Below are 26745 nucleotides of genomic sequence, written 5' to 3'. Positions count from 1 at the left end.
CATTAATATTCTGTCAAAGTCTCTGTGGTGGTGTTTGTCACAGTTACAGTAAAGTGAAAATATTAGTTTGCTTCCCGAAGCGTTGGTAACCCTTCAGTACGAATGCTTCTTTGAGAGACTCTGGCTTTAGTTTCAACGCTAAAAATAGAAATCAATGTAAACGTGTCGTCCGGTAATTTCATTTCACATTTACATCTCCCACATCTATCCGGTATCGATCCCCATTCTTTGTTCAGTCGCGCGGTATAGAGTTTGTAGAACTTGGCAAAGGTCCCTCGCGTTTAATGTAAACGCAGCTTTTTAAAGTGTGACTGTCTTCCAAGAAAATAGCCGTTTGTTTACAGAAAGTGTTCTGTGTCGTGGTGGCGCTGAAAGATATGTCAATACTCCCGTCTGAGAGACGGCACGATTTACGCGCTTGCTCTGGTTTCGCTAGGGGCAACGGGAGTCCCAGCAGGCGTGACAATGGAGAGCAGCGGAGGGCGTGCATTTCCCCGATTTGACTAAAAACAGTTTCTGCTGAATACAAGAAGAACCCGTTCAAAGGGTTGGTGTACCCTGCGACAATCTTCCCCTCCACTATTGCTAAAAAGTATTGAAATGTTCGAATTCGGAAAATGTCACGTTAAGTGCGCTTGTCCTATTAATGGCTACGGTAATACAGTGCAACTGATTATAAATGTCCGAGAACGCAGATCGAGCAGTAATCAATTATGCTACTCACCCGTTTCTTCACTTCGCTCCAAGTGCGCACTACTAAAGAACAGAACAGACTACACTTTAACACGCGCCAAAACAAGTTAGGCCAAGAGGACCAGAGATGTAAAAACTCGCAACACAGCCATCTTACAGATTATCGATGTTTACATCGAGAGAAATTTATGTATTGTTAATTATATGTTTTACAAAAGCGTACAAATTATTACCCGGCGTAAATTATAGAAATAACCGTAATGCCACTAATAATTATTAATTTTAAATAACTTCCCAAAAATTGAAGAAATATAATCATTACAAATTTGTGATGTTTTATGATTACATGATTGTATCGGCAAGTACAAAACATAGTGAAAATGGACCACTATCAGTTTCATTACGGCCTCTCGCGGCGGGACGTTAAAAAAAAAGGTTTAAATGCCTCTGAGCACTATGGGACTTAACATCAGAGGTCATCAGTCCAATAGAAATTAGAACTACTTAAACCTAACTAACCTAAGGACATCCATGCCCGAGGCTGGATACGAATCTGCGACCGTAGCAGTCGCTCGGTTCCTGGCTGAAGTGCCTAGAACTGCTCGGTCACAGCGGCCGGAGGGCGAAACGTCTTTCATTGTCACCATAGCCAGAGCGTTTAGGTAATGCCAAGTGACCCAGAATCTCGAACTGAAACGATAAATCTGAAAATGGGATTAACTTCGATTGTTAAATATTAAATATGCATCAGAGACAATAAATTCTTTCCACAATTTCACTCAGAAGCTGAAAAGTTAAGTACACGGTTCGTCCCAACCTCTGAAAACATTTACACACTATTTTAACTACACGTTTTTCGTCCTATCGGATTTTGATATTTGTCCTTGTGATTAAAGAGAAACTAAAATGATTAGTTCAGTTGTAAATCCTAAGCAATTCATAGATTCCTTCAATTAATGCGTAGAATCGCTTTGCCAGCATTCTGAGTGTCACTTATTACAGCTATCAGATTGATGTACATACGGAAGAAAAAATGCTAAGTATTCAGGTGTATAACAGAAGGTCCATTCGAAAATAAAGGTGTAGTAAACATGGACTCTAAAATGCTTACCTTACGAGCTATGAGTATTTCTTCAGTAGAAGAGTTATGTATCACATCAGCGAAGACGAACAAGTGTTCATAGCTTTTAAGGTATGCGTTCTAAAGGACTTTCTTTCTTGATTTCGTCCATGCTGCCTTCTCCCAAAATATGGAAAGCAAAGTGTATCCAGTAGAAGATATTTGTTTCACCGTACCGAAGATGAAGAGGAGCTTTCAGTTCTTAATGTATGGATTTAGAGCCCACGTTTATTAGACAATTTTGTTTCTGATATCTTCCTTTCGTGTCCCTGAATACTGAACTTTCCTCCTGGAACATCCTGTGCATATCATTCGTGTTTTCTAATCTCGATACAGGTCCGAATGAAAGGTTGCAGAGGTTAACATAATGGGCCCTGGAAGAGCAAAATACCAACCATTCAGGTTTTGGTTTTCAGTCGATTCCTTTAGTCTCAAACTGTTACAGCCTGCGGCCGCTTTCCTTCCCCAACTGTGTCTACTCGAAGCTCATGTTGCGTCTCTGATCTTATATTCATTTAACCTAACTTTTCTCCCTCAATGCATCCATCCCGACTATTTTAGGCAATGGTTTCAGGCATGTAGATTAGATCTATTCCTCAGACTTTACATGTTGATTGTCTATCGATGATCTTCTGTCGAATATAAAGCCAAGGATAAAATCTGACAATAAAATAGACGTCTACTGACGGAGACACCATCAAGCAAAAGATCGAGTTTTGCTCTCTTCTGTAGAACCACCAGTGAGGCAATTGAACTCTGTTTTCGTTCTTATTCAACTTTGTCACACTTTAAAGTTTCGTTGTAGGGAGGCCACCTGCGTACATAACATCAACAAAGTAGACATAGGTGTAGTGAGGTTACCGATTCACTTACAACTTGTTACACTGTACTTAAACTATGTATGAATAAGAGTAACAGAAAGTAACGAAACGCACTCGAATTAAATGACGCGATGCTGAGGGCAAAAACATTTATGAAAAATATTTATGTTTCACAGCTAAGATAAATGTGCTGCGATTTCTTTTTTGAAGATCTTTATCTGTACCGTAGTCATGTACGAAAGTCAAGAAAATCGAAGTTTTCGAAATGTGGTACTACAGAAGAATTCTGAACATTAGATGGTTTCATCGAATAACGAATGAGGAGAGGATAGAAAAAAAATTTGTGGCACAACTTTGCAGAATGGAGGAACGGGTGATAGGAGACACACTGAGGCATCACGGAATATAACTGATGGAAGTGTGTGTGTGTGTGTGTGTGTGTGTGTGTGTGTGTGTGTGTGAGAGAGAGAGAGAGAGAGAGAGAGAGAGAGAGAGAGAGAGAGAGAGAGAGAGAGAGGAGGGTATAGGGTAAAAACTGCTTAGGGAGACCTAGGCATGAATACATAATAAGCAGGTTCATAGAGGGAGAGACTTGCAAGGGACAAATGAGTGCCGGTCGCTGTGGCTGAGCGGTTCTAGGCGCTACAGTCTGGAACCATGCCTCGGGCATGGATGTGTGTGATGTCCTTAGGTTAGTTAGGTTTAAGTAGTTCTGAGTTCTAGGGGACTGATGACCTCAGATGCCATTTGAACCATTTTGTTGATAAATGAGCGTGAAGAGCCGCATCCAGTAAGTCTTCGGACTGAAGACGACCAGCAAAATCACAAGCTACATCAACCAGTTTCAATAACACCTTTTTTTGTTATGACAGTACAACGTATCCCACCATATCCAGCGTGACAGCATAAGCCATGCACTTCACCCAAATTCGTTTTCCCAGTGGTCCTGTTCCTACATGGCCCATGGGAGGAAATTGTAGTGTTTGAAAGCCTAAGGGTTAAGTGACTGTACACAAAAAGCAGCAAAATGTGTTCGAGTCGTGGCTTGACACAAACTTTGATTAGTCACGACGTACTCGAAAAGTTTTATGACTTAGAGAATAAATAGAGAGAATCGGATTACAAATGTATTACTTAGACTTGAGGGCTCGTGTTCAACAGATTTGATTACTATCGGGATTATAGAATACGCCTATATGCGCTGAGGTGACAAAAGTCATGGGATACCCCCAAATATCGTGTCGCATCACCTTTCACCCGGAGTAGTTCGGGAACTCGACGTGCCATGGACCAGACAAGCCGCTGGAAGTCCCCTGCATAAATTTGAGCCAAGCTCCCTCTATAGGCGTCTACAACCGTGAAAGGTTTGCCGTTGCAGGGTCTTGTACACGACATGATCTCTCGATTATGTCCCTCAAATGTTCGATGGCATTTTTGTCGGGCGATCTGCGAGGCCAAATCTTTCGCTCTAATTGCCCAGAATATTCTTTACACCGATCGCGAAAAACTGTGGGCCTGTGACACGACATCGTTGTTTAGCAACATGAAGTCCAGGACTGGCTGCAAATGGTCTCTAATTAGCAACCATAACCGTTTCCCGCCAATGAGCCATGCGAACGAAGCCCACACTTTTAATGAGCCACCACCAGCTTGCTCAGTGTCTTGTTGACACCTTGGGTCCATGGTTTCGTTGGGTCAGCGCCACACTCGAACCCTACCATCTGCTCTTGCCAGCTGAAATCGGCACTCATCTAACCTAGCCACGGTTTTCCAGTCACGTATGGTCCAACCGACATGGTCACGAGACCAGGAGAGGCGATGTCGTGCTGTTAGAAATGGGACTCGCTTCGGTCGTCTGCTGCCATAGCCCATTGACGCCAAATTTCGCCACACTGTTCTAACGGATACGTTCATCGTACGTCTCACATTTATTTATGCTGTTTCTTTCACGCAGTGCTGCTTGTCTGTTAGCACTGACAACTGTTCGCAAACGCCGCTGCTCTCGGTCATTAAGTGAAGGCCGTCGGCCGCTGCGTTGTCCTTGTTGACAGGTAATGCCTGAAATTTGTTATTCTCGGCACACTCTTGACACTGTGGATCCCGGAATACTGCATTCCCCGTCGATTTCCGAAATGGAATGTCAGATGGCTCTAGCTACAATTACCATTCTACGTTCAAAGCCTGTTAATTCCTATCGTGCGGGCATAATGACAGCTCCACCAGTTCACTGCTCTTTTCTACCTCGTGTACGCGATACTAGCACCATCTGTATACGTGGATATCGCTGTCCCACAACTCTTTATCACCTCATTGTGTTTTTGTGAACTTCGGCTCTGTACGGAGATGGTCAAGAACAGAGGTTGGCTGCACTCTGTACATTACTTCATAAAGCGAGGGCCCTACCAGAGCTCAATGCGCCTGGTGCAGCCCGCGTCCATTCAGAGGGTCCGGCCGTGACGTCATCCACGGTCGGTGATGCTGGCGCTCGGCCACCAGCGGTCACGCCGCATCTGCTGGTCTAAAGGCAAATCACGGCGGCAACAGAACCAGGCGCCGCTTTCACAGCGATTTCCGCTCCCGGTGAGGTCACTTTAGAGTGCTCACAATCTGTAAACAGTCTGCAATAAAATTATGGGTTACGTCTAGTGGTGATAATAACATGATTGTTAGAACGGTTCACCAGTATCACCGTTTATAAGGCTAATTTTTTTTTTTTTTCACTACAGACTATTTCGGCATTAATCGTCATTGTAAAGCACTTCTAGACTGATATGAAACGTCCATGTTATATCGTTAGTGAACTGTCTTCTAACTGTTACTCGCAGTGGTTTGGACACTGGACTTGCATTCGGGAGGACGACGGTTCAATCCCGCGTCCCGCCATCCGGAGCTAGGTTTCCCGTGATTTCCTTAAACCGCTCCAGACAAATTCCGGGATGGTTCCTTTGAAAGGGCACGGCCAACTTCCTTCGCCGTCCTTCCCTAATCCAATGAGACCGATGACATCGCTGTTTGGTCTCTTCCCCAAAACAATCCAATCCAATCTAACTGTTACTGTTTTGATAAGATGGTAAATTAAGTAAATATATTGAAAATAGTACATTAATTATGCTTTTGTCACTATTTTCACAGTGAGCTGTCGCTTGACACCACTGAAGTCGCAAATGGCGGTGGTTTGAGGTCAATGGTATACACGTTACAGAGCGTCTCACTCGGAGTTGTCCTCGAAGTAACCGATTTGTACCAGGTCTTTGTGTCACTGCGATGCCAACTGCTGCTCGAATAGCTGCTCCAGTTAAAGTACGATGCGCCGACCACGATTGTAGTGGCACGAGACCGTCCGGAGCGCAGTCTTCTCGTGACCGTACTATATAGTGTCCAGATATGCCAGGAATCATGTACAGTTTCTACATTCCCGTCAAGTCTCTCTGCAATATCGCAGAAAGAACATTCATCTTCGGAGTAGTCCCATTACACTACCTCGTTCAGACTCCATGAGGTGTCGATACTGGGCCGGCCGCTGTGGCCGAGCGGTTTTAGGCGCTTCAGTCCAGAACTTTGCGACTGCTACGGTCGCAGGTTAGAATACTGCCTCGGGTATGGATCTGTGTGATGTCCTTAGGTTACTTAGGTTTAAGTAGGTGTAAGGCTAGGGGACTGATGACCTCAGATGTTAAGTCACCATTTTTTGTTGGTACTGGCGTCTTTTTCGCCGTAAAAAGCATTTTTAAAGCAACAACAACTCGCCACATCCAATATCAAAAGTAACTAGCGGACACTCCCTTACAGTGTACATTTAAAGCAAACTTGAGTTTTATCCTCATAGTGGTGCTACTAGCGCAGCTGGTATGCTACAGGCGGGAAATTTGAACAGGCATTCATCTCTCTGATGTAGAAACACATCTATAACTTTCGTTAATGTTGCACAACTCCTTCTCCGTGTTTTTTTTTTTTTTTTAATCCATGAATATGGAGAGCGCAGAAATCAGAGGGGTAGTATGTTCGAACTTTGACGGAGCGCAGAGTTGTTGCTCAGAGGGCGAGCCGACGCCAGCGCGGCGCCTTCGCTTCATTAAGGCGAGAACGCGGCGCCGGTTTAGGGACGGGCCGTGGGGCCAGATTGGACGCCTAACGACCGCAGGAAGGGCGGCCGCGCCGCCCCTGGGCCGCCTTGCGCAGTGCCGGGGGGTCCGGGCGGCGCCCTCTGAACGCCTCGCCCGGCCCGCCACACCCTCAGGAGAGGCCACCTCACAAAACTGTCACTCCCTCTGCTCACAGCAAGTGCATACACACACTCGCAGCAGTTATTGTCTGCAGTCTTACTGGCAAGACGACGTTGCGTTTTACGGTAACAGCCTATGGATGACGTCAAATGAGAAATTGGGAACAGTGATACAGCTCCATGTCACTAAAAGCCTAAAGCTAAACGGTCACACTGTGTGTGTGTACGTGTGTGTGTGTGTAGAGGGGTGGTGGGACGGTTGGTGGGTGGGTGGGTGGGTGGGTCCGTTCTTAACTTCCACATCTCCCCCTAAACCACTGGAGTGATTCCAACCAAACTTCGTACGCATGTCCTTTCCTGTCAGATAGCAATCGCTGAGGGGCTAAGAACTGCCTGCCTAAAATAGTTCAGGAGATACCATGTCATAAACAATGAGGTGCGTGAAAAAACTGCCGCATCATGCACACCTTTAAATTCATTACTTCTGTGCTACTAAAGGTATTCACAATAGGTTTCGTAGGCAGCATCCACATATGCCGCTAAATATACCTACAAAAACATATCATGGTACGACAAGTAGTTCAGGAGATCGTGAAAAACTATTTCATTGTATATGACTTCCAAATGTATTGCTTCTTTTGTATTGCATTCCCAACTTATTTTGCAGACAAAACTCACATATGTCGCTGAATACACCTACATAAATACATCACTGTACGACTCATAGTTCAACAGATGTGACGTCATAACACTGAGATAAATAAGTTTCCTTTACTTTACGTCTATGGTCACAAACATTTTCTTAACAGATTACCGGTTTCGGTCTATAATGGCCATTATCAGATCTGTTTCATAAAAATAAAGTTTTTATGCAACAGATCTGATGATGGTCATTCAAAATGGTTCAAATGACTCTGAGTACTATGGGACTTAACATCTGTGGTCATCAGTCCCCTAGAACGTAGAACTACTTAAACCTAACTAACCTAAGGACATCACACACATGCATGCCCGAGGCAGGATTCGAACCTGCGACCGGAGCGGTCACGCAGTTCCAGACTGAAGCGGCTAGGATGATGGTCATTATAGACCGAAACCGGTAATCCGTTAACAAAGTGTGTGACCATAGACGTACAGTAAAGGAAACTTACTGTATATACGGGTCACGGTTTTATTCGCGACAATGTCGCAGCTTGTGAAACTGTGATAAATGTAAAACTGCCGTATCATGCATGGCGTTTTATTGCTGTTAGCACACTCCTACATTTGAGTCAACTTAAGGAAATCCCTCAGACGTGACAGCGTTGTTGGAAAAAACCATAGCCGTCTGTAGAGCTATGAAGCAGCCTTACCATAGAGACGTTTACAAAATCTCGTCTCAAAAACACGAAGCACCTGCACCCAGCGTGCAGAAGCCGTCTGGGATCACGTTTCTTATTCTGGATGCTATACTTATGCATTTCTACATTACGCTTATTTCTTTGTACGATTCTTTCATAATATCAAAGATACTTTCACGAATACACAGAAATGAAACTTTTTCGATACTTCACTACCAACACAGTTCATTTTTTGTTTCCGTTTCTAATAGAAAATTGGCAGAATGAATAACCAGGCCGTGCTGGATTTTATTGATCGAATTTAAAAATGTAAAATGCTGTCATTAAGAGGTAAAAGCTTGTGTTAAAGGTTTAATGACATAAACTGTGTATCCGTCTTAAGGTGTAGCTCATGGCGTGCAAATTACCCATGCTATATTCGTGCAGTGTTTGAAAATGAGAACACTTAGCCCGACTTCCAATAAACTTCACATATAATTTCATACCTTTTCGAAACATTTTCTCGCTGATAACTTCCACAAAATAACGAAAGGAAAGAAGTCTATCGCTTACTGCGTTTTCGCTGTACATGCAGTATAACATCAGCATCAGTCACACGTTTTAATTCCTTACTTTTTTAACTACTAATTCTATTTGGAACACATTTTATAGACGGTGTCGACATATAGGGCCTACCTGCAAAATTATATCACTGTACGACACATAGTTCAGCAGATGTGACGCCGCAAGCATGGATAAAAGAATTGGCTTTTCTTAAAACGCTGTGCAAATTAGCCAGACTACACTCATCCAGTGTTCCATATTGAGAGCACTTACCTGACGACTTCGGCAGAGCACTCGGAAGCACACACTTAATCAGTCACGTCGAGAAAACCTGAGAGATCAAATCGCGAATTTGTTGAGGCGGTTCTAGGGCTTTGCCTCGGACGGTGCTGCTAAAATTTCAGGCTTAGACGAGGCACATCTTCGTCATCTTCACGATACGATGGGTTTTGTGGATGTGCCGTGGAGAAACACAACTACACCTTCGACAGGGTACCGTCCTTTTCTTTGATACCTTGATAGTAGCACACTCTAGCAAATTCTGTAACGATCACCATAACAAGGCTTCGCCAAGACAGTAATGAACGCTATCTAGCAAGAGACCGTTTAGCTGTAAGGCGGTACGGGTCTCACTTTAACAATGGAAGGAATCCCTTTAGGGCGAATATCAGGTGCCAAAAATACCTTAAGCACTTTGTCAATGGTTTTTAGACTCACGTGCGAACGCCATACTCGCCACTGCACTGAACTTGTAACATGAAGTGAACAGGGGATCAGATTTACTGATAATATGGCCAGTTTAGGATGCTGTTGCCCTTGTTGATAATCCTCCTTTTGGAGTCCTTGTAAGTAACTGGTGAAAGATTCTACCGTTGGTTTATAGAAGACTTCAGGTTCTTTCTCACTACAACTGATTTCCTGTCTGGCGAATTTGTACATAAGACAGAGGGAGCAGAATCCGCTGCGTTGAAGCCAGCGTTTTGGGCGATACACGGGTGACGCGTTAGTGGAAGGACGATACGGACCACAACAAGTTTGCGATTTTCGCTAACATAAAAATGCCATGAGTTCGAGTTCAAAATGAAATTAAAGAAAAGCGACGGCTGCCCTCTATTGATACAACGTCACGATGCGTATGGGAAAGTCACACGAACGGACCGATTTCGCCACGCTTCAAACCATCACGATCCATTCCAGAGAAACGTGCTGCTATGAAGCTCTTTCTCTGGACTTCCATCGGGCACGCTATCAAAGGAGATCGTCGCTAAAGAACTTGCCAACTACGAAGAGTGATCCAAAGGAATGATTTTTTTATCGATAAAACCAGGGAGAAAAAGAATTTCAAGTATCAATTATTTGTCCTTTTCCGTCCTAGTCTCCGCAGAAATTGATCTACTCGATGGGATGTACGACATCCAATTTCTGCTAACAATATAAAAAGGTCTGCTTAGTGTTAAACGATCGGGCAGAGTCACAAGGACTGTCAGCGACTTAGCAGTCTTTTAGAGCCAAGCAAACCTGCTGTGGCAGAGTGTAACAGTAAAGTAAGGCGCAGACCAGCACTGTGGCGCAGGCTCTATGTTCCTGGGACGAAAAAAAGTAAGTAGTCAGCCGAAATGTGAATATTGGAAAATGTTGCAAACAGAACCGGACGTTTCATTTTGAGCAAAGCTTTTTATTCGTCAGTCTATTTGTTAAGATTTCATCGGCCTTCTCATCCACCAGAGAGAGTAAACGCCGGAATAACAGAAAATGTAGTGGGAAACAATGCGCTTCGAAGAGCTTAACGGGCGCTGAGAGTCTAACTGCGTATAAATAAATTCGGGTGTAACGATCAGTAATGTTTCACCGCTCAGTTACAGTGAAGGCAGCAAGCGCGTGTAAGACCACTGCTGAAAACGTCTGAAAACGACTATGTCAGTTTTGCACAAGAACAGAAGATTTTTTTTTTCGCCGGAATCCATTCTTCCTCAGTTGTACTTCAGTTATGTTTATCATGTAGATATTTTTTCTGTTTGTAGGTATAAATAAAAGTCATTTCTAAAACTCACTTTATGTTCGTGAAATGTGGGAAAGGGTGATGTTATATTCAAATAACTTACGGGTTTGCTGCCGGGTGACGTCGTCGAACACCGCCGATATATTAGTACTACGAACAGACTGATGGAGTTGCAATGGAAAGCCCGCTGTCACCTATTGTGACCAATTTGTTTATGGAGGACTTTGAGGAACGTGCATTGGAGTCAGCGACCTTGAAACCTGCGTGTTTTTTCAGATATGTAGACGAAACTTTTGTTGTTTGGCCTCATGGTAGTGAGGATTTAAACCGGTTTTTGGAACATCTGAATTCAAATGGTTCAAATGGCTCTGAGCACTATGGGACTTAACATCTGTGGTCATCAGTCCCCTAGAACTTAGAACTACTTAAACCTAACTAACCTAAGGACATCACACACAACCATGCCCGAGGCAGGATTCGAACCTGCGACCGTAGCGGTCGCGCGGTTCCAGACTGTAGCGCCTAGAACCACTCGGCAACTGCGGCCGGCATCTGAATTCAATCCACCCGAATATTCAGTTCACTATGGAGATGGAAAAGAATGGATGCCTTCCCTTCCTTGATGTGTTGGTCAAAAGGAAGACTGATGGTACGTTGGGACATTCTGTTGATAGGAAGCCCACCCACACTGACTTGTATCTGCGAGCTGATAGTTGTCACCATCCAGCTCAGCGTGAAGGAGTACTTCTCACCTTCGTTCACAGGGCCCACGTTATCTCAGACCCTGAAAGTTTGGCACATCTCGAAGTCACCTTTCGTCAGAATGGTTATAGTGAGAGGCAGATCAAACGTGCGTTGCGCCATCAGCCTTCTGTGCAACGGGAGAGTGACGATAGCAGCGAAGTGACACCTAACTCTACGGCTTTTTGACCTTACGCAGGAAGCATTTCCAACAGGATTGGCCGTATTTTGCGGAAATATGATGTGAAATGTGATTTCGACCACCTTCTAAGATTAAGGCCCTGTGGGCGTCCGTAAAAGATGGTTTCGGTTTGCGTAAGGCTGGTGTTTATCGTAATTCCTTGCAGTTGTGGCATGTCATATATTGGTCAGACAATCAGGACTGTGGAAGACCGGTGTATTGAACACAAGCGTCACACACGCTTACAACAGCCGAGCAAATCCACTATTGCAGAACATTGCCTTGACACCGGTCACCCTATGGAATACAACAACACGGAGATTCTGGCTTGCACGTCCAGCTGTTGGGATAGTGTTATTAAGGAAGCTGTTGAAATCAGACTATCAAGCAACCTTATTAACAGAGATGGTGGATTTTGTTTAAATGCTGCTTGGAATCCGGCTCTGTCTCTCATCAAAAAACGTAGGGACAGAATTAGTGTTACCTCACCTTTTGATTAATAGTAACTATCGATATTTCTGATGTTGGTTATCTTTGTTTGTGTTGACACTTGTTCTGTGTGTGGTGTCTTCCTTGTTTCTCCTCTGTGACCCGAGGTATTAAATTTGCTAGCACATTTCTTCTTCCTTGCATTTGTGCATTGAGAACGGTAGGGTGTGCTCCTGTCCAAATATCGGAGGTGTTCGACGACGTCACCCGGCACATTTAAACATTCAATTCGCCCGGAAAAGTTAGGGTCTCACGGTGATCTTGTAGTCTGAGAGACGTCATTCGTGCACTACATCGAATAGGTAATTGTTCCCGTACACTGTGCAGAGAATTTTTCGAAGAAACGCTTCTGTCGCTTGCCCGCACCGCTTGATGCTTCTGTATAACAGAGCCAAATAAAGACGATGTCAACACGCACTTCATGACACAACACTGCGCAATGCCGAGGCATTTAGCGCAGCGCGTGCTGCCGGCTAACTTTGTTGTGTCTCTCTGGTCTCAAAACTTGTCGTCAGCAATATGTCTGCTAATGAGGACAGCTGACAGTATTACCCTGGTCGTGCCCTGTGCATGGCATTCAATGGAGAACTACGGATTGTTACTCTATTTAAGACAAATAAGCATAGGTCTGACTTTACACACCACAGTGGCAACTAAGCTGGTCTTCTCCATTGTACTGATATACACGTTGATTATTTGGCAGTTCCTTTTTGCCAAGAATATTGCACGACATAAAACGAACCCCAGACTTAATACTGCGGCAATATTCGACAACTTAAACCATTACCATCTACATCATTTACTTCGCCTTTCACCATTCACTGCCGGTTAAAGGCCTTCTCCGCATCTCTCCATACAACTGTTTTCACCTACACTCGTTCAATTTTTGTTCTTGCATATCATATAATGTGAACTACTCATTCTCCGTTACTCGTTCGTTCCAGTGATCTGGTCCTGGATTTCTGTCTTTCATTGCTTCCTGTAAGTATTTTTCCCATTTTAACGCTGGCCTTCCAGCCTCCCACCTTGCGGGCGCCTCTTGGTTTAATATCTTCCTTCGCCACTTATGGTTGGGCATTCTTTATACCGTACGTGTCCGTACCACTGAAGCGCTCTACTCTCCGAAACACGTTACCTCCATTCACCTCCATACCTCCTCATTTCGTATGCTATCTTGCTGGAGACATCTATTCACAGAGTCCATTTCCACTGTTTTAATTTTCTCCTTATCTTTCCTTGTTTGAGGCCCCATCTAAGCTCCATATAGAACTATATTCCCCACCACACTGTGAAATACATTTTTCAGTGTCCTGCCAAATATTATTATTCTAAGCAAAGCTTTATTAGCTCTCTTCCCACTTGCTATTGTGGAACTATTTTCATTTCCACATATACCAGAGATGTGTGTTACCGATCCCAAATATTAGTTCCTTTGCAGGATTTTGTTTCTCCTCTCCTCTGTGTCGATTATCACCAAATACTGTTACGTACACACACACACACACACACACACACACACACACACACACTTGGTCTCCTCAAGATTTGTTCCCTGCTCGTCCTTAAGTTTTCTCAGCATGCATTGCACATCCTTTTCATCTTGGTCGTCAGCAAATAAGAGAGCGAAGAGTTTCCTCACCATTCTTTATTCTCATACCAGACCCATTTTCCGCCTGATCAAAATAAATGTTAAACAGAACGGCGACAATCCTCAACCTTGTGCACGATTTTTTTTTCATTTCTGCATTTTTCAACAACATTCCGATACATTGAATACATAAACTTATATATTTGTTGTGTGACGTACACGTTTATTTGTACAGTTACCTGGCATTATTTATTTTTCCCTTTGCATGGGTGAAACAAATTGTAAATGTAGGCTCCGCTTATTGTTATGCCTTCATTACTAAGTGAAATACTACATCAAGGATAATTTTGTACGTCGAAGGCATACTTATTTCTGTCGTTAGAACAACATCAGTATACTTCTTAATGGCTGGACTACTGTGTTTGTTGTGTCAGGCTGCGTCCCATTCTATTCTTCAGATTCACATAACAGACAAACAATGCGTTTAAATATTCCGTTTCTTCTGAATTAACTATCGGATATCGCAGACGTTCATTGAATTTAATCTCTGAATGGACGGAACGTTTAACAGGGATTTAATGAGGAAGGAAACTATCTGAGAAGGTGGGATACGATGTCGTTTGTGGCTTTATCAACTGAGGTGATTCGGAGTAATTTTAGAACTCTGAATCAGGCTAAAAGTATGCCGTCGATCTTTTAACATTTCACTCGTAACTCACTGAGCTAAAGCTAACGATGGACAGAAGTATTCAGATATTACAGCGTGGTACGTATTGATGTTGTACTTGTTCCTCTTTTGTACTGGTATCCATGAGAGGTTAGTCATGTCAGTACAGCGGAATGCAGGAGATTATTATGGACGTGCATGTTCGCTGATGTGACAACTGAAGATTGAATATATCTTTAGTCAGAAATCGATAACTGTGAAATGTGAAAAAAAAGGTTCAAATAGCTCTGAGCACTATGGGACTTAACACCTGTGGTCATCAGTCCCCTAGAACTTAGAACTACTTAAACCTAACTAACCTAAGGACATCACACACATCCATGCCCGAGGCAGGATTCGAACCTGCGACCGTAGCGGTTACGCGGTTCCAGACTGAAGCGCCTAGAACCGCACGGCCTGTGAAATGTGAGTTTACTAAAAGTGCGGCTGTTGGAATATTTTATTCCTTCGGAAATCGTCCGTATGAGTTTTTGAAACCCTGCCTCAGTCTTTAAAATGCACTTACCGTGCAGACGAACGTGCCTCAGCAACAGACACCACGGTCAGATTTCGTAGCGTTTCTGGAAACATTTCTTTAAATATCAGCTCCTGGAAAGTCGTTAGCATCGTTATTTACAGATCCGTTTATCTTCTCGGAAAAGTGGCGGCAAAGTGTTTGCAAACCACACTTGCAGATGAGGTCAAAAATATGTAAGTGGCCCATTGTGTGAATCACATGCGAGTCATGCGGTACTCATTCTGTGAACTCCAATGTTAGTTTTCTTCACTTATTTGCACTCATTTTAATATTTTGTCATGATTCCACGATAATATCCAACAGAAATATTTGTTTCAGATGTATCGAGAAAACTAAAGGGTACTACCGCATAAAAGGATATTGTTGTAAGGATTAAATTATTGAATAAAAAAAACAGACAATGGAGTGACAAACAATGGGATAGCGTTTTATGCGTCGGAGCGTGGGATTTCAGAAGTTAGAACGTGATAGGGAAACTAGAAAATCTGAAAGGGGAAATGCAAATGCACAGTACAGATGTAGTATACGTCAAAAAAGTGAAATGGAAAGAAGACAAGTATTTGTGGTCAGATTAATATAACGTTATCGTAACAGCAGCATACAGTGGTGTAACAGGAGTAGGATTCGTTATGAATAGGAAAGTAGGGCAGGGAGTGAGCTACTGTGGACAGTTCAGTGATACGATTCTTCTCATCAGAGTCGACAGTAGACCAGCGTCAACAGCGACAGTTCAGGTATACATGCTGACGTCGTAAGCAGAAGATGAAGGGAGACAGTATATGAGGACACTGAACGAGCAGTTCGGTATGTAAAACCAGATGAAAATCTAATGGTCAGAGAAGACTGGAAAGCGGTTGTAAGCGAAGAAATAGGATAAAGGATTACAGGAGAATATGGGGAAATCTATTTGACATGTGCGTACGTGGGCAAAGCCACGAGTAGAAAGCTTACGCTAAATCCCTCGAATGATTTCAACCATCTACTTCTACCACTACATGTAGATACGTATTCCGCAATCAGCCGCATGATGCGTGGAGAAGGGTACCTTGTGCCGCTACTAGTTGTTACACTGGCAAGTAGAAAGAGGGGAAAATGACTGTCTATATGGCTCTGTACGAGTCCTAATCTCTCTGATCTTCTTGGTCCTTACGCGAAATATGCTTTGGTGGCAGTAGAATGTTATGCAGTCAGCCCGAAACGCCAGTCCTCTAAATTTTCTCAATAGCACTCCTCGAAAAGAACTTCGCTTTACTCCAGTGATTACTGTTTGAGTTCCCGAAGCATCTCCATAATAGTTCCGTGTTGTTCAAACCTACCGGTAACGAATCTAGCAGCCCCCCTCTGAACTGCTTCGATGTCTTCCTTTAATCCGACCTTGTGCGGATCCCAAACACACGAGCAGTACTCAACAATGATTCGCACTATTGTCCTACATGCGATCTCCTTTACAAGAGAACCACAGGTTCCTAAAATTCTCCCAGTGAGCCGAAATCGACCAGTCGTCTTCCATATCACAATCCTTACATCCTCATTCCATTTCACATTGCTTTGCAATGTTATACGCAGATATTTAATGGACGTGACTGTGTCAAACAGCACACTACTAATCCTGTAGTCGAACAATATTGATTTGTTTTTCCTAGTCATCTGCATTAAGTTACAGTTTCGATATGCAATAAAAAAAAAATGTTGCTGGGTGGGAACCTCCAGCCTCCTGTTGGGGTGGGGGTGGTGACGTGGAGAGAGAAAGGAGAAGGAGAGATGGATAGAGAAGGGGAAGGAAGAGGTGGACAGAGAGGCGTGGAAGGAGGAAATGGAATAATAGAAGTTGAGAATACATACATATCCAGTTTTTTTAATCGCGGATAGCACGACGGGGCGGAGCTAGTATTACTTATTCCGACGTGACTTCTGTAGCCGTACCATTGAGAGACAATTAACGAGAGCAACTCTTAGTCAATTCACGTCATTTAAACTGAATATGTGGATTCCTGAGATGAATGTGTAACCACCGGATCACGCCGAAGGTAATGAAATAGATCTGACAACCGAAATATTGACTGAAACTTCCTGCTAGATGACAACTATTAGCTATAACGAGACTCATGCACGTAACATTGCCTTTCGGAGACCTTGCTCTTACCGATTGAGCTACCCACGAATGACGCACGACGTGCCTCCACAGATTATGTGAAATATGGAAAATAGTAAAGAACTTCTGACAAGACTGAAGCTGTGGAAGGGTAAAGGGGAAGGGGGGGGGGGGGGGATACTGAGTCGTACCTTGGTTAGATCAGTCGGTTAGAACGCTCCCTGTGAAAGATAGGCTTCCAAGTCCGTGTCCTGGTCTGGTACAAAGAATTAATTCAACAGGATGTTTCGAAACAGCACACATTTCGTTGCAAAGTCCTTTTCATTAGATGAAGTACCGTATGTGCTTTCACACAAATGATTATTCTGTAAATAAAACACCGGTTCCAAAATTCTATTTCTCGCGCAAGAGCACTCTGGAAGATACTCTCAGAGATTCACTTGTTAGTCGGTTTAAAATTACTACCGAGAGCTTCCGGTGTCCGTCAGTGACATCAGAATCCGACTGATATAAAAAAGCTAGTGTACCTGAATGTTGCGATATCCCAGTTCCTTAACCTCTGCAATGTGCTTGCATCTGGAAGCATTTTCGTGCCGAAGACGAATCGCGGTTTCCTCCGCGCCTCGCGCAAACGCGTGGTTAGGTCTCTGGCAGTGCCATCTTTCGAACATCGCGAATGGTGACTTCGACAGCCGCCAGATGGCTCTGCAGCGGGCGCTTGCGCCGAAACAGAGCTGGCAGCGCCCTAGCGATAGGACGGCACCCTTTGATCACAGTGGTCTGTTCGCATCTCGTTGGAGACTTCACGTCTAATGAATTTGGGATACACTCTTATTTTACAGCGAACCGCGTCGTGTTCAGTAAACGCAGAGAAAGATGATACTCATCTGGGGCTGCAGATAAAGTATCGATACATTAATATTTGTTCCAAAAGATATATCGAAGTACATCGAACATACTCATCTTCCCGATATATCGATAACGAAAGAGTTATATCGGTTACCGATATTTTTAATGTATACGCTTTCTATTAACAATTTTCGGTAAATATTTGAAACAGTTCTTTTGAAATTGTAGTATAACACAGTTTTACTTTCACTATGTGAAGGAGTCTTACTTCTTTCTGAGCTTTCATTAACTCCCATCTTTCTCTTTGACTAACAAGTATACATGACATAAAGAAAAAGACCGATTGCACTGGGCCGTGGCGGTGTGAACGGAATAAGACAACCCATGTGAAGAAATAGCACACGAATTGCGTTAAGAACTGTTATTTCTTCACATCGGTATTCTTCAAATACAGTTGCTGAAAATGACGAACAAAAATCTAAATGGCAAGATTGGCCTTTGTGGTGGACGGAGATGTGTGAGGGGAATTGCTCACGGAATCGTCGTTCGGTTCTACCAACAGAAACAGCAACGTTTAACTTCAACATGCAATTTTGACATCATAACTGTTAGGTCGATGGCGTTTGTAGAAATGAAAAAAATAGGCAAGTCGACAAAAATGTTCCAGGCAAATCCGATATGTGACGAAACCGAACGACAGATCCATCGGACACTTTTCAAATGGTTCAAATGGGTCTGAGCCCTTTGGGACTTACAATCTAAGGTCATCAGTCCCCTAGAACTTAGAACTACTTAAACCTAACCAACCTAAGGACATCACACACATCCATGCCCGAGGCAGGAATCGAACCTGCGACTGTGTCGGTCGTGAGGTTCCAGACTGAAGCGCCTAGAACCGCTCGGCCACAGTGTCCGGTGTACACTTTTCACTGTGCCATTTACCATAGCAGCAAAGTGGTTATCGCCAAGCGTGAACGTGCATCGTTATCCTTACAATTATTGCTCCAAGAGGGATAAGCAGGTTGCCAGCATGTTGATGTACAGAATATCTAACAATAAATCAATAACTGACAGTATATTTACAATGTGCAGACGATATTTTTGTTGGCCGATACGTCGATTTCTTTCCGCCGATAAGCAGTTTACCGATAATTTTTCGATATATCGGGCCCCATAATGATATATCGATTTCCCGCCATTTTTTAAAAATATCGGCAATACTAATCTGGAGATTTCATCTACATCTACAACTTGGACATACGGTGACACGTGTTGCTTGTTGCACTCTTTAATTACTGTGTTCTAGTAGTCAAGTTCGTTTAGAGAGCTGAATGCATTCGGTCGTGTTCTTGAGGGAAATATTGTAGTCATCCTCTTAACACCTAGAGGACTGGGATGAGTTCCGCGGTTTTAACTTTACACGGGACGTGCTTCATTATCATCGCCACACTCGTCCTTAATAGACCCCAACGACTTTCCCTCTTGGTTGTTCTCTCCACCGTCAGACTAATTAGGCTTGAGCGCGTTGACACATCATCCAGCAAAGTGTCCCAGCTCCTTACAACAAAAATTTCAGCTAATTACTTCGCTCTCCTGATTCTACACTGTTTTCGTTTTAAAAATGTATGAAAAGTGATTGTAAGGCTGAGACCTAAAACAATCGCTACAAATATTTCCATTGTTTAAGTTAGAATAGAGAGGATACAATGTACCGGATGGTTGTGACAAAAGTGCAGCTACTAACGGAGGTGCAGTGAGGGCTGTAACTATCGTATGGGAGCGAAACATGTTAGGTACGCTAATGCATTAATGCGAAATCGATTCAAGCTGGAAAAATTTGGTTCCAATTTTGGCCACCAGGTACAAATCTGGCGCTGTACAGCATTTTGATGATGAAAGTGTTATGATTTGGGCAACCTTCTGCGCTAAAAGTAAATCACACTTTGCTTGGGTGAACAGTAGAAACATTGCAAGAGACAAAATTGATTGGAGTGTATGATAACATAGGGGACGAAAATCTAATATTTCAACGAAAAAATGCGTCTGTCCATGTTTCTGCTACGACCAAAAAAGTAGTTTGAAGATAATGCATCGCTGTCTTGCCCTGGCCTGGATTTGAACCTTGTGACAAATCTTTGGGACATACTTGCACGGAGTCTTTATCGATTGGAAGGCAATTTCGGGTCGTATGTGAAAAGAGCGACACGAGAAGAATAGTCCGCAATTTCACTGCAGGAACTACGAACCCTAAGAAAATCTATCCCGAAGAGAATGTTTAAGGTAATTAGGAAGAAAGGAAATTGGGCAAAGTACTAACAACGCAATAACACTACAGGACAGTGAGTGCCATTATATCAGTTTCCACTGATGAAGTGCAAACGCCTTTTATAATTGCGTAGGCGTCCGTGACCAGAGTCAGTCGACGTAAAAGTTTTCTAGTTATGGTACCGCGTCATAATATGTAAAAATACTGCTGCTGGAGAAAAACCAACGTTTCGGCCACGGTTGCAGCGACCTTCTTCTGGGTCTAATCAAGATCCAGAAGAAGGTCGCTGCAGACGTGGCCGAAACGTTGATTTTTCTCCAGCAGCAGTATTTTCATACATTATGACGCTGTACCATACCCAGAAAACTTGTATGTCGACTGCAAACACCTCATTTTGTTACTCATATTATGCAAGAAACTACGTGATTCCGTCATGATTGCTTATGTCTTATACGTATCTACTTCTTTCATAATAACTTGCCGTTACCGTTACTTTTGCGAGTCACAGAAGCCCAAGATTTTAAAAATAGCAATAATATATTACTATAATATTAAAACATCCATGTAAATGAGAAGGAAATGTTAGTTTGTTCAGAATTGTGTATCACCGAAAGTTCTTCACCAGTTCCTTTGGAATTTTGACACAGCGTTGTACGTACTAGAGCGCCATGAAGTATATAAATAAGCAATATATACATACATAACAAATTAAAACGTAATATATATACATACATCATGGCGGTCCAGAACGTATATAAAAACATACATGTATTAGAATGCAACGTCGTGTCAAAATTTCATAGGAATCTGTAAAGAACTTTCAGATATTTACTATTTTCTGCAAACGAAAATTTACGTGATAGAGCTCCACGGCTCCTCGTGGGTATTTATTGAACAAAACTGTTTTCCGAGAATGATTGGAGAGCTTGTCATAAAAATGATAAATCTTATTCGTTAACTTCGTTGAGCAAGGCGTAATACCGATGAAGAAATGTATGTCAGAAAAAAATAACTGGACTGAATTTTAAGTTGTAGCGACAAAGCAAATCTTAATTACACTTTTCTCGAAATGCGCCTGCTATTTACAACACAATCATGAGAAAGAGAACCGTTATACTGACCTAGCCTGCAGTGTAAGGAGCTGCCTCTGTCACGGCTGCGGTGGGATGCCGTCCCAGAAGTGATGGACGGCGGGCGGTGGGAGATGTGTTGGCCATAAGTCACGGTACCGCTCATGTCGTCATGACAGGGCATCTGAAGTTCCAGCAGATCTGTGGTCAGTTGTTTCGCACAGCCTGGCGGAGGAGCTGAAGCTGAACAGAATGTCGACATCACTGCGGCCTGTATAACACCAAGATAATAGACAGACAGAAACTTTCTCAAAATGCAGGTGGAAATGACTGAAAGGATTCCCTCATTTTGTTTGCCCGCATAGCTGCAGTTTGCGGACTTGTGTTCACAATCTCACAGCTATTTGAAATATTACTGTTGTTCCCTGCCTACTTGTCGAAACCTCTTTCTCGGATCGATAGACAAGAATTCAAGCAAATTATATTAATGAAGTTCATTACAAAAGGAAATGATTACAATACTTAACTTTGTGAGATACAGACGTGTAGCGAGCAAAGGGCGTCAGACAAACCTAAGCAAGCTCTTCAGTATATACAATTCACGCTACAAGTGAAATGATCCAGTTCCTAAGGCACTGCTGTAGCGTTCGTAGAACGGCTTGTCTTCAACTCGGCGGAGCGGCGCTTACGTTCTCTTCGGCTCGAGACCGCCGCTACCTCGGGTCTCGCCTAGACTGGAGTCGGTCAGCGTATTACTGGCTGACGTCTTCACAGCCCTCTGTGCTGTGATGTTTTCGACCTTCGTGCCGGCCCTTACTGTACGCCGGAACAACTAATAATGATGGTTGTGAATGTTCGTCGATCTCGTAGTTCCTGCAACAACTGCGTTGCACAGGAATTTTGAACAGATGATGTTTTTATCTGAACTGAAAATGTAGTAAGCATCGATGTATATATTACAAAACTATCTGTTTCTGGTCACGCGTTGCTGTGGCTCAGTCGTTAAACGGAAAAGAAAGAAAGGAGAAAGCACACGTTTCTAGTATTCACGGGATTTAACAGATGCTCTAAACACCTCCTCCTCCCCCTGTCTGCCTCCTCCTACTATCTTTCTCCGTGTCCTGCTCCTCCCCCCCCCCCCCTCGATGTCCATCTTCTCGTCATTCTCTGCACGTCCACTTCTCCTTTCCAACCCTCTCCATCTCCTCCTATCCCCCCTCTCTGGTTATCACCTCCGACCCCGTTTCTTTGTCCATCTTCCTCTCCCCCCCCCCCCTCCCCTCCCTCTCTACCCTTGAGCCATGTTTATTGTTATTACAAATTCAGATTCCGTAGTAGTTTTCGAACCATAAGCAGATAAGCCATAAACAGAACTTTCCTGTTTACTAACAACGACTGACGGTACGCACCGTTGTACCATATCGGTAGCTCTGACGAAGAAAAAGTGGTACGATAGAACTTCTCCGGTTGAAGCGATGTGAGACAAATGTTATTTTCACACTTCTAAGATGCTCCGAAAAGTGTTAAAATACCGTTTTAAGAGATCTGATTTTCTAAATCTTCCCGGAACTTCCACAGCATTGGAAACTACTTTCTTACAAATCAAGCAATATATATTCTAATTCTGTGAAGTTCCGGGGGAAGTTTTTGAAATTTAGATCTCTTAAAACGGTATTTTAACACTTTATAATTTTAACACTTTATAATTATATATATATATATATATATATATATATATATATATATATATATATATATATATATATATAATTAAGAAAATTGGTATATAAACACAAGCACATATTTGAATGCAGCGATGTGTCAAAATTTCGAAGCATTTTTATTTATATGTAAATGTTCGTTTGTAGAAAATAGTAAACCTCTGAGAGTACTTTACCGATTCCTATGAAATTTTGACACTACTGTACATTTTAATGCAACTATGTTTGATATATGTTCTGGAGCGCCATTAGGTGTATATAAATTATGCTTTTATTTGTTATGTGTGTATATATTGCATTTTTATATACCTTATGGCGCTTCAGCAGGTGCATAAAAGTGCAACGTTATGTCAAAATTCCGGAGGAACTGGTGAAGAATTTTCGGCGATACACAATTGTGAACAGACTATTTCCTTTTTATTTATATGGCTGTTTTAATATTATAGTAATATATTATTGCTGTTTTTGAAATCTTGGGTATCTGTGACTAGTCAGAAGTAACGGTAGCGGCAAGTTACATTTGGGGGAGGAGTTTGCAAATAACAGCGTGTGATCCCCCTTCCCTGGAACCGCACCAGGTGGTGAGGCATGAGGCCAGGTCTGACAGGGTCGCTCTCCTCTCGTGTTGCAGGGCGTGCTGGTGCAGGAGGTGGACGAGGGCCAGCCGTGCCTCGAGTGCCACGAGAAGTGCCCCGGCTTCACGCCGCACGTATGGCGGTGAGTACGAGCGCCAGCGCTAGCCTGCCCGAGTGCTGTCTCTGTGTGTCTGTATGCGAGGGGCCCGGCACTGTCCGCCGCTGGACAGCTGGCGCCTCTGGCGGGCCGCAGCGGAAGCGACGCTCGCCTCCACGTCTGGCGGCGCTCCCGCTGCACATTCGGCGAAAAGCGATCCACTGTCTGCCGACCTGACGCTACTTCGTACGATGTAACATCACCGTTACTCCGATCTCCCAATGCGTTGACGACAAACCATTGTTACACTAAACTATTTTATATAAGAGGCTTTGTGACGGCTATGCAGAAAGGTGTAGGTCGCAGGCGCTGGGCGAGTCCTCGCCATTGTTCCTCAGTTGCCTTGTTTTATTAAGTTTCCTATCTGCATCAAGTAGTTTTTTTTCTTTCTTCAGTTGATTCTCTGTTTATTCAACTATTGCTGTTTCGGTACTCTAGTTCATTTTGAACGTCTGGAGTTATTGGTGATACTGACATAACCTTTTAATATTATCCATTGCTTACTCGCTAGCAAAAGCTTAAAATCTGAGCGAGATAATCGTTGGCGTCAGCTGTTGATGTGCACTTTCCCTTCGGCGAGGTGCCCATTCACAGTGTAGCACGTCCTCCCCTCCCCTCCCCTCCCCTCCCCTCCCCTCCCTGTCTGCTGTCCGTGCACCTAACTCCGTCTTCAGGCCACGAGTGGCCTACCGGAACCATCCGACCGCCATGCCATCCTCAGTGGAGGATGCAGATAGGGCGTGGGGTCAGCACACCGCTCTCGCGGTCGTTATGATGGTATTCTTGACCGAAGCCGCTACCATTCGGTCGAGTACCTCCTCAGTTGGCATCACGAGGCTGAGTGACCCCGAAAAATGACAACAGCGCATGGCGGCTGGATGGTCACCCATCCAAGTGTCGGCCACGCCCAACAGCGCTTAACTTCGGTGATCTCACGGGAGCCGGCGAATCGACTGCGGCAAGGCCGTTGCCCCCGTGCACCTAACAGGTAAGGTTTTTTGTGCGCACTCTAACCAAAGGCGTTACGACTGTAAATGACTTTTAAAAGCATTTTTTTAATAAGCGACTGGTCTCGGTCAAACATAGCAAGACTTGAATTTGAATAGAATAACGTTAAAAAAAAGCTGTTTTAAAAGTCTACTGAAATTGTAAGCAAAGAAAATGGCGTTTGGGACGGATCGATTGTTAAAGTATACTTTCAACAGCAATGTTGCACGATGCAATTTCTAAATAGTATCAAAGCTGTGCACAGCCAACAGAAAAGATTTTAATCGACTACACTGCACAAAGTATGAGGTTGGCGGACGCACATTTATCCATTTTATTCGTGATGTATTTCAAGACTGAGGGTTTTCGTCAGGTGGAGAACAGAAGGCGGCGTGGCGAGTAGATTGTGGACAGCGATAACGGTTAGTTACGCATTGTAACGAAACATCGATTCGGTGCTGTCATTGTCCAGGCGCCATCGTTTTTAGGCTTATAGAAATATGGTAACATTTCGTTTCCTTCATCTCTTCAACATCCATTTGCCTTGTGAATAAAATAAATAACTATCGTGACAATCACCTAAGTATTTTAAGTATATCCATTCTACAGCGATTGTGGAAAAGCCTGCTTCTGTTTCGTACAATTTTGCCTCTAATTGGAAGTAGCTATTTCGCCTACCAGTTTCTTTTCAGTCAGCATTTACTTTGCTAGGCACGATTTGTTCAGACACCAAATTCCCATTACGTTTTACGTCGTTTCGTGGGTGTTACGCTGGCAACATTACCGTGGCCACTAGATACGCTCTAGCCTGAGCCGTCTGTTCTCTTTGTGACAACCTACAGTCGTAAAGTTATTGAAAGTTTGTTTCTTGGTAAATCCTTCCACAGATTTAGTGTCGTTTCCTTTGGATCTCTTCTCCTCTAACACATGGAGAAACAGAGAGTTACTAGTAGCGGCCCACAACTTTTTTTTGCGGCCCACCAAGAGAGTCCCGGTTTTTATATAAGAAATTACACCTTTTCTGAAATGCAGAGTTATCTAACGCATGCAATCATTTTAAAAGGTCCGCCCCTACACTAACCTCTGCTTCCACAAAGTGGTCCCTGAGCCAAAACTATTGCCCACCCTGTCCTAAAGCGCTGAGGATTCCCAACTTTGCAGCTATCACACGATAATGGGAAACTTAAAAGATATCAGAGGTCTTTGCTCGACAGTCTGGAGAATTGTCGAAATGTCATGGGAAAGCATAAACTATACATCAAATGTAAATTACTAAAAATAAGGTATCGTTTACATATACTGTCAGTGTTATTTACTCAAGAGAAGTAAAAAATGCTATGGTGAGTTTTGACATATTGCACCATCTGCGTCAATGCATTTCGGTAGTTGTGTTTTAACTTGACTATCACTTTAAGCCTACCGTCACCGCCACCGCGACACTGGTTAGGACAGTACGATCTACATGTTGTACCACCGTGGCGCATCTGCTCATGTTACATTAAAAATGGCAGAGAGTAGATACTGGTATAATTTAAAACTGCTATAGTGGGCCAAAATGGACATCTTCAGCTATTTCATGTGCGAAAGGGTATAATACTGTAGTTGGTTACGCTTTTGTTTCGCGAATGACTGTAATTATAGTGACGAAGAGTACGATATTTTATTGATTCCGTACCTGTTTTTTCATGCATCTCCATTATACGACAACTCAAACCGTTGTTGCTCAGTACTGAATAAAATGAAACCGTGAATGAAATGAATATCTCACGTAGACATTCTTCGGCTTGAAATTACACGAACGATCGTCTGAAATTCTAAATAATCTCCGCTACGTAGCTTACTTTCTTTCCGACGTGTCATGAATCTCCTGGCATACTTAACTACAATATCTGAGAGATTCACCATTGTTTGTTATGCGTATTGCCAAAAGCGCACCTAACTAGCAAAATTTGCGAGGAACTCCTTTCATCCTGCTGAGTGTGAATCGTCAAAAGCGTCAGTGTTGTGTATGAGCCAAAACACGTTGTACAGAGATAGACGTAGCTAA

At 43.2% G+C, this 26745-nt stretch overlaps 1 protein-coding gene across 1 annotated transcript in view; it reads left to right on the top strand.

Moving 5' to 3' along the window:
* Nucleotides 1-26745, top strand: part of LOC126285424 (uncharacterized) — a 1121207-nt gene that overhangs the window by 300639 nt on the left and 793823 nt on the right. The window contains exon 2 of the mRNA XM_049984792.1: nucleotides 23611-23696. Coding sequence (XP_049840749.1) covers nucleotides 23611-23696 — 86 coding nt within the window. The remainder of the gene's footprint in view (nucleotides 1-23610; nucleotides 23697-26745) is intronic.

Source organism: Schistocerca gregaria, chromosome 8 (assembly GCF_023897955.1).
Source record: "Schistocerca gregaria isolate iqSchGreg1 chromosome 8, iqSchGreg1.2, whole genome shotgun sequence".
Taxonomy (NCBI): domain Eukaryota; kingdom Metazoa; phylum Arthropoda; class Insecta; order Orthoptera; family Acrididae; genus Schistocerca; species Schistocerca gregaria.
The sequence above is the reverse complement of the archived record's forward strand: the minus strand, read 5'-3'. Positions and strand labels throughout refer to the sequence as shown.